The sequence below is a fragment of the Chanos chanos genome, chromosome 2, assembly GCF_902362185.1.
Source record: "Chanos chanos chromosome 2, fChaCha1.1, whole genome shotgun sequence".
NCBI classification, from domain to species: domain Eukaryota; kingdom Metazoa; phylum Chordata; class Actinopteri; order Gonorynchiformes; family Chanidae; genus Chanos; species Chanos chanos.
In genome coordinates, this window is record NC_044496.1 from 26,800,562 (window position 1) to 26,809,671 (window position 9,110).

The 9,110-nt window shown below is 39.7% G+C and overlaps 1 protein-coding gene across 1 annotated transcript; it reads left to right on the forward strand.

Moving 5' to 3' along the window:
• The first annotated feature begins 924 nt into the window (after positions 1-924).
• Positions 925-5,407, forward strand: tbcb (tubulin folding cofactor B). The gene is made up of 7 exons (XM_030766632.1): positions 925-1,100; positions 1,330-1,520; positions 1,890-2,033; positions 2,222-2,318; positions 2,551-2,742; positions 3,093-3,165; positions 3,354-5,407. Exons 2-7 carry the CDS (start codon positions 1,401-1,403, stop codon positions 3,466-3,468), a joined length of 741 nt encoding a protein of 246 aa, XP_030622492.1. The 5' UTR covers positions 925-1,100; positions 1,330-1,400; the 3' UTR covers positions 3,469-5,407.
• Positions 5,408-9,110: the final 3,703 nt, after the last annotated feature.

Here is a 9,110-nt window from a genome sequence, read left to right on the forward strand (position 1 = left end):
CTGTAATGCTAATATGGATAAAGTGACGCTCCTAGATCAGAGTGAATTAAAATAACTCTCAAATCTACTTGGTTAAAAGCATCTGCTGTTACAGTTAGGTGTCGCTCGCCTAAATAAAACTCACCAGAACTGGCTTCAGAGCAGTAAAACAACCAATATGATTAAATACGTAGGATGTCGACCAATAATTACTGAAATCAATTGCTTATTGCCCAAGTTTAGAATCCCGGCTCATATGCTGTTTTCATTGGTTAATCGAAGCATGTGGGCGGGCAGAATCTTCCAGAAGCGGGCGTTGCAGCCATAGACGCTCTCCTGGTTAGCTGTCTAACTCTGTATTGACACCCTTGTTGTGATTTTGTCCAGCAATTCAACACTTTGGACAATAGAGGGAGATCAAGTATTCGAAAAGTAAGTATTCATTATAAATGATCCAATAGGTTTAAGGCTAACAGTTGTAAATAAAACTTACTTTGAGGGATGATATGGCATTAAAATAACACAGAATCAAACCTCAGGCTATTTATAGGTTATTCCCATGCCAAATACGACGTAATTTGTTTCTTCATTATGTACTACTTTACATGTCAAAGGCTGCTAGCATTACGGCTAAACGGAAATGAAAAGAATAAGTATGGCGTCATCATCATAGAAATTAAAGACACACAACACATATTTAAAGCAGTCCCGGACCTCTATGGCCCAGCAAAATTACTTTTTGTTTGTCATACTTATATATGAATGTAACAGCTCTGAAACCCAAACAGTGTAGTACCAGTCACAATTTATTCACTCTATAGAACTTCAGTATCTCCGCACTTACCACATTTTAAGCCAATAGGACTCGCAATAGAATACCACATGATATTAGATGACCTAATGCGGAAGAAAACCAAGAATCGCACTTCTTTTCGTAGCTAGAGATTCTTTGTTGCAGTCCGTAAAGGAAGACCCTTTGGCATCATAAAAATAAAGGGGTATCGTGGCATCTTGGATTGAAGCAACTAACATAGTCTAGAATTGGATGTTATGATCTTCTTTTTTTATGAGATTTTCAGTATTTAACATCAGAAGTAATAGATAATAACGGACAGTCTTAGGTAAGTACTGTCACGTGAATGATCTAGCTAGCCGAATACGAATAACGTGGTAACGATAGCGTTTTGCAGACAAGGCTGCGTGTTAGCATCGTTAGACCACTGATGACTCCACATTACCTGTTAAGTTAAATTCAAGACACCTAACATTTACCTTGGGTTAAAAAACTTGCTCGGTGAAAATGTATATGGGCAGCTGAAAATGTATATGTTTTGTGTGGCTTCTATTCAGTCCTCAACTCAAGGGGAATTTAGCCAGCTCATTGACTGGGGCAACAGGAGTGCTCGCATAGCAACGGTAAAATGGAAAGTAACCTGACAATAACTACTAATCCAACGGTGGCAGTTCGTCTGACAAGTACGGTCTCCGCCTTTGAAGTCAACCGGCGATTCAACAGAGGGATTACCATCGCCGAATTTAAGGTAACTGTAGTTAACACTGGTCAAGTAGAACTTCGCAACTCAGTGCATATGAGTGTTAACTTCTGGCCGCGTACATTAGAAGCTTCTCACACAGAAGCCTGTGCATATCTCACATTCAGATTTTATTGTCTTTTTAAAGTGTTAGTGGAATTAATTGTGCTTATTTTGAGAGTGTATCGTAAAGTGAATCATACTAACTGGGTAGGTTTTTTAGAGCATCCATAGAATGTGACGAATTAGAAGACGCCCTCTGATTATGAAACAAAGTGATAACTGTCGCCGAAGTTAGACGTTATAGAATTCTTTCACGCATTTCTTGGTAATTCAGGTGTGTTGCTGATGTGTGTGTTTGTGTGTTTTGCTCTACAGAGTAAGCTGGAGCTGGTGGTAGGTACTCCAGCTTCCTGTATGGAATTGCATTTGTTCAGTACCTCAGACAAATTTCTGCAGAAACTGGATGATAATGAGGCTCTTCTGGGCTCTTACCCTGTTGATGACGACTGCAGAATCCACGTGAGTGTAGAGCATCTCTTAACAAAACACCAGCGGCATGATTTCAGTGACTAGCTGCTATACCTTCAGAATCCACTACGCATGCACTTATCATGTTTGTGAGTCTGAATTCTTACAAAAAGCAGTTTTGAGGAACACGATTTTTGGTTAGACTGGTAACATAATATTAATTGAGCTAATGTTTGCAGGTGATTGACCAGAGTGGTGCCCAGAGTGGAGAATTCAGTGATCTGTCCAAGGTGGAAAAATTTGAACTATCTGATGAAGCCTATGAAAAAAGGGCAGGTAATGGACACTGTCAACAAGTTTGCTCAAAAAGGCACTTATATTTGGAGTAGCTCTTCAAGCCAGAGATCCTCGCATTGCACTGTTATTCCCTAACCAGGGTGTATTCTTCAGAGTGTTCAGAAGAGGATATGATGGGGTTTGGTGTGGACCAGCTAAGTGTGTTGTTTCTGCTTGTGTCGAAGCGTTGTCATGAGTTACATTTGAAACATTCAGTCTTCATGTGTTGTAGACTCTTTGCGAAACTTTAAGAAGAATATGAAACTGGGCCGGTTTAACGAGGAGAATGCGGCCAAACGAGAGGAGACGTTGGCCATTAAAGAGGCAGAGGAGAAAGCTGCAGCTGAAGCTATCACTGTGGGCAGCCGCTGTAAAGTACAGGTCACTGGGCAGCCCACCAAGATTGGCACCGTGATGTATGTGGGTAAGTATCTGTGTGTGTGTGTGTGTGTGTGTGTCTGTGCGCGCACTTGTGTGTATGTATAATGTGTTTATTTGAGATTGCATGATGACGTCCTGTTGTGTAAGAATGCACCTCACAGTGAGTTTTTCTGTTCTTGTATATTGTGGTATTACTTGTAATTTATTAATATGTCCAGTGCAATCAGTAATATTTGTCTTTGATGTTGGACTTGTCATGTTTCTGTAATATACTATATTTTCACGTTCTTGTAAATGTTTCATTTGACTTAAGTCAGATAGTTTTAACTCAGACCAAGCTTTGCATGTATGCATTCTAATAGACATTTTACTTTGACGTTTAATTTGCTACAGGGACGACTGACTTTAAGCCGGGGCACTGGGTGGGTGTCATGTACGATGAGCCACTGGGGAAGAATGATGGCAGGTGAGAGCCATTTTCACAATCACTCATGCTTCTACAGAAACAGTCAGAAACCTCCGTTGTCAGAAATGAATTTTCCCTTTGGGTTTATAGTAGCTAACACAACAGTCTTTCAGTCTAAGATTTGTAGGAGTCTACAGTGGATCAGACACTGGTAAAACGCATTCATATGATGCTCTCTGTTCATTCAGTGTAAATGGGAAACGCTACTTCCAATGTGAGCCCAAGTACGGTGCATTCGTCAAGCCCCTCTCTGTGACTGTGGGAGACTTCCCCGAGGAAGACTATGGTCTGGATGAGATGTAAGCCTCACCCCTACGCGGATCAAAGGCAGAGAGGAGAGGTCTGCCCCGGAGGGTTGAACTCTGACCTGTGCCCTCTGATATCTGAAACGGAGGCAGGCGGGATCCCAGTCATCTTAGCCAATATCATTGATTTTTGTTTTGCACTGGTCACAATGACTTGACAATGTTTCCCATTCAAACTGTGTGTCTCTTTGACAGTGGCAATGCTTAGAAAACAGGAAAGACCAAAAACATTCAGAAGTCACGTGTGCTGTGCGAAGATCCATCTCTTTCTGTTTAATCTGATTGTGTGTTGAGTATGCTCTGATGTTGCGGTCTTGATCTGAATGCGTGTTGAGAATCAGGATGCGTATTGAGTATGCTCTGATGTTGCGGTCTTGATCTGAATGCGTATTGAGAATCAGGATGCGTATTGAGTATGCTCTGATGTTGCGGTCTTGATCTGAATGCGTGTTGAGAATCAGAATGCGTGTTGAGTATGCTCTGATATTGCAGTCTTGATCTGAACGTGTGTTGAGAATCAGAATGCGTGTTGAGTACACTCTGATGTTGCGGTCTTTACATAAGTTCTCACTTTATTGTACCCCATCTGTCCAGCGGCTCCTGTGTCAACAACAGGCCAGGAACACAGGCTCTGATACACTGATATAATAAATCATTAGGCAGTGATTCAATCATTTCAGAATCATTCTTTTTTTATTATCTTTTCTGTTTGGATTAACCAGACTGCATATACTGTTAGTTTTTTTTTTTTTTTTTTTGGTCTTGGTAAGACTGAGAAGTTGACTGATAGTCTGTCACTTGTGACTCTGTGCACTGCTCTCCTCCAGCAGCCTCTCCGTTTTTCCATCCCTGAGGTGCTCAGTACTGAACTAACACTGAGTCACGTTGAGTCTAAGGGCGTTCATAGTTTGATATGTTTTTGAGCACACAACATTTGCTTCTGACTAACATGAGATGTCCTTTGCCTTACCCCACAGGAAAATGGAAGTGGTATGCAAACGTGGTAGCCATAGCGATATCAATGTGTAAGGCAAGGTTTTTTTTGTTTTTTTTTTCTCAATGGGACAGAGGTTTATTGATTTCTCTCACATCCCCTGTGGCATGCAGAGAGTGTGTGGTGGTGTGCAGATAATTGCCTTAATTCTAACATGTAGTACAGAGGATTGTCTGTCATGTTTTCATTAAGGATGCAGAGTTTAATCTAGCACTCAATTTGAGAAACAGAGTTACTGGAGTTTTCAACACTGCTTTGTAGTTTGTGCGTAAAATCTGATGACACTACCAACGTCAACCATTATCCTTAACCAATCATGAGTCTTGTTTGTGGTTTAGCACGCTGTAATACTATTGGTCTGTTTTCTTAAAGAAGTCAAAACATACTCAGTGATTTTAAAAGTAACTAATATTAAGCAGGAGACGCATGTTGGTCACCGTCACTTTTTTCAAACATATACTGTGTAACTTTAAGTGCGAAGACGAGTGTTTGTGGAGTATCTGTTTGTCTGAAGAAATGATCACATCAGTTGTAACGTAGACTCTTTTCAGAAAGGCCTTCAAATACTCAAATCCTTTGTCTTTAAAAGCTACACAGGGGGTGGGGCTGTCATGCAGGCTGTTTGTAATGCACTTTTCATACTGCTTTGTCTTACTTAAGGCCCTGTACACCTGACTGTATGATTTCATCTCTATTGATTCATTCTCTTCAGCTGCGTGGAAATCTGTCACTCAACCTGGAGAGTTTGGACATTTTGGCCTTCTGTTCCTGTTTAGATTTTCTTTTTTATTATTTGTTCGTGGTTGAACGCTGTGTGTGTATTGCGCTCACAAATTGTTTTAGAATCTGTTCAGTGTATCGAAATGTTTAATGTGTCCTTTTTATGCCAAAGTGTAATATTAATTTCTGCTGGAATAAATAAATAAATTCAACTCAAAACCAAGCCTTGCTTCATGTTGTTTTCCTGTGTCATAATAACTTCCAGTCCTTATTTGTTATGTGTACTGATTAAAGTAATCTGCCTGAAGGGTGGAGGTTGTGAGCAGAGAAGGGAAACCATTCTCTGGAGAGAGGTAAAGAAATCCAAGAAATGTTTCACTTAGCAGGTCTTTGAGGAATGAAAAGAACAGAATGACTCCCAGGACAGCCAAGACAAATGTCACGGAACTGAATGAAATGTTAACAAAATCAACATTCAGTTGTTCAGTGTTCGTAAAAAAACACACTTCAATTATATGAGTTCAGGAGTAAACAAAAACAATAAAACTTAATGTGTCACCCTGTGGTTGACTGCCACAGTCTCATTAGTCTGTCACATTACTGTATTAAAGCTTAGCTGGATGGTTGCAAAGGTGTGTTTCAGTTCAACGCGTGGCTCAACAGAGATGGAATGCCTCACTCTAATATGAAAGATCTTAACACAAGAGGGCGCCAGTGGGTAGACTTCAGTTTTAAGGCCACGGTCATGTTTTTGCCTACTTATGGCAAAATGGTCATGCACATAAAACATTCTCTCGTCTGTAAAATAATAACACACTGGTATGGTTGTGTTAAAGTTAGTGTATCATCTCTTGGACTTGCTCTAGTCTCCAGGGATAATTACAAGATAGAATCAGAGGAACAAGTAAAAATGCTGAAGTCTTCAAGCATTGCACAGGAGAATCACTAGTACAGAGCAGTCGAGCAGTCTGCTGAGCAGGTTCATCATAAACATGTTTTATTGCTGTGCACTCTGAAATCCTACAGTCTCAGTCAAACCTTAGGTTTATTGTGGGAACCAGTATTTTAGCTCGGCCAAAGTTGAAATGGTTTGTATGGTTTTGACCTCTGGTCAAAATGTCCTGCTAAACATAGCGTCCAAGCAAACTCCAATAATGTTCAGGAAATACGAACATGCAAACACACTCATGGCATGTTCTGTGAATGAAGTGCCACATATTATCACCATGCACTGACCCACCGACCGAAAAAATATGATCTCAGAGCGCGGGGGTCAGTGAACGGGCAGACAGAGGCATACTGTGTTTGAAGCATTGTTCTTCTCTCTCAGACATAGTCTTCCATCTGCAGCAGCCTGTCTCCAGCACAAGAGCTCACATCCTCCATAGTTTCCTCTGCTTTCTGTAAAACACCATTTATTAACAGCTCTCACATTTAATTCCTACATATATATATATATACACACACACACACAGACTCTCTCTCTCTCTTTCTCTTTCTCTTATATATATATATATTTGTATATACACATCCAGTGTGTACACTGAGTCCAAGTAACTGAAACTCTCTTTTACATCTGGGAACTCGAGAAAACATACGCCTAATGAATAAATGCGAGGTATTGAATATGTTATAATCACAACATCATTGCAGATAATTGCAAATAAAGTATACATTATCAAATTCTTCCCACACACACAGTATAGCATTGTGTCTTCAGAGTATTTGCAAGTAAGGAAAATCAAAGACTACACATGGTTTTGTAAAAACCCTGGCCTACATACAAAGGTTGGCAGCAGAACATTACCAACCCAGCAACTCCAAACTGTAAACAGCCTCATAGCATATATGGAGCAATCGCCAGTAAACAAACCTCTACTTACATTCCAAGGCTCTTAATTCTGTTTAAGTTGCTTCAGCAGAAATTAAAACTCTCTGAGACCATGATCACTATTTGTAAGATTTTTTTTTCTTTCTTTCTTTCATTTTTTTTAAACAACAATGGGATTTTGATTAAAGTCTATCCAACATCCCCCAGTGATTCTGAATCAGACCATCTGCTAAACAAGATGCTGCCAGTGCAGATGTTGAGTCTTTACTTCATTCATTCTTCTGTTGACCTCTATGTGCTTCAGTTTCAAAACATTCAAATAAAAACAAACATCTGCATTTGTAAAGTACCTTTATGGTCAATTACAACCTCAGTCATGATCAGTTTTCTCTGCAGCATGACACTCTAATTCTGGCTCACTCAAGCATATGCAAAACTTTTCCATACCACCTTATCTAGGGTTCTGTGGTTAAGAAAGCAGATGAGAAAAGGGAGTGTGGACGTGTACCAGGACACTTTCAATTGTTCTTTGTTGTTCAAAAATGTTTTATATGACCAATGGAAGCAGTTGTGCTCAGAATTACTTGTCTTGTTTGAAACGACTGTCTTCTAACCAGTGCTTTTGATGTGACTGTTTTCCAGGCTTGGTCTTTTGTTCGCTGGAAGTAATCAGGTGGCCCAAGCTGCCAAAATCTAGAATGTTCTGGGCAAAGCGCTCTGTCAGATGTTCAGATAGTTTGTTTTCAAATGTAAACCTCCTGTCAGTTGAAAAGGATCCGCTCTCTGTGAGTGATTCCACTTCTGTCTGTTTAGATCCTGCCTGATGCCTTTCCATTTCCTGTCACGGAAAGGGATGTGTGTAAGTTTACGGTTCAATCCAAAGTCCTCTGATCCCAAATTGTCCGTGATGCCTCACACGCTGATGTGTGGTCCTGAGGAATGCATCAGTGTGATGGCACTGTTTTTAAAACCTAGCGTGAGTCCACACTGATCCACATCGATTTGTTTTAGAAACCTGCCCTATGATGCTACCTATTTGGATCACAATCTCAGTACAGACCATTAGTCTTCTTTAGAGTCACACACGTCCTAGCAGCACATGGATGTGGTTGGACAGTTGTTGTCTATGCATCTAAGAGAGTTAAAAATAGTCATAATCCTTTGATGAAACCAGTGGTTTGCAGGTTAATCATCAACGGATTAGCTCTATCCAATCAAACGACTGCAGTGCCTACTATTTCATCTGTGCACTATTACGATCCCATGGCACCGAAATAAATGCCTATAGTTTGTAATTTTATATTATATGATATTAAAGACTGGCATCGATTTAAAAAAAAAAAATTAAAAGGATGACATCTTTATAACAGACTACCATTTTTGGTACCACTTTACAATAAGACTACCCTTATAAAGGATTTGTGAATGGTTTATAATTAGTTTATTAATGTGAACACTTTATAAATCATTAATAAGCTGTTATAAACGTTAGATAAAAAGTGCAACAGTCACCTGCTGCTTGCCAAATAGTGATCCCACATTTATTTGTACTGTTAGGCCTCCGATCTCATTGGTTACTTAGGTTACTTTGTCCTCTCCGTCAGCCAACATTTATACCTCTCAGCGCCATCAGATACTTGTTAATAAATAACTAACATTTAACCACCATTAGCAGATCTTAATAGTCAAAAAGTTTCATTTGGCATATCAAATTATTGTGTATTAAATTTTCATATCAAATTACCAGGTTCATACGCTAAGGCTTTGGCAATATTGTTTACCTTGACATTTTCAGCTTGCTATCAGCAGCCCACCTCATTATTATCATGGGTTTTGATATGACATATGCTGTCATATTAAAGTGGTATATCGTGACGTGTGTTGGGGGATAGATGGGCGGAGCTTCCCAGCATGCCTTGGGGCCATGGACTGTTCTTTAACCCTAGTTCATTATTGTTCCGTTTATGTTTCCTGTTGTTTCTAGAAGAAGTGTATATGTATTGTTCATCATGTAGTCTTTGTGCTGTGTTATTAATTCTTGTGATAGTTTAATGTTATCAGTGTACCATAACTGTTGGTATGAATGATGTACCTC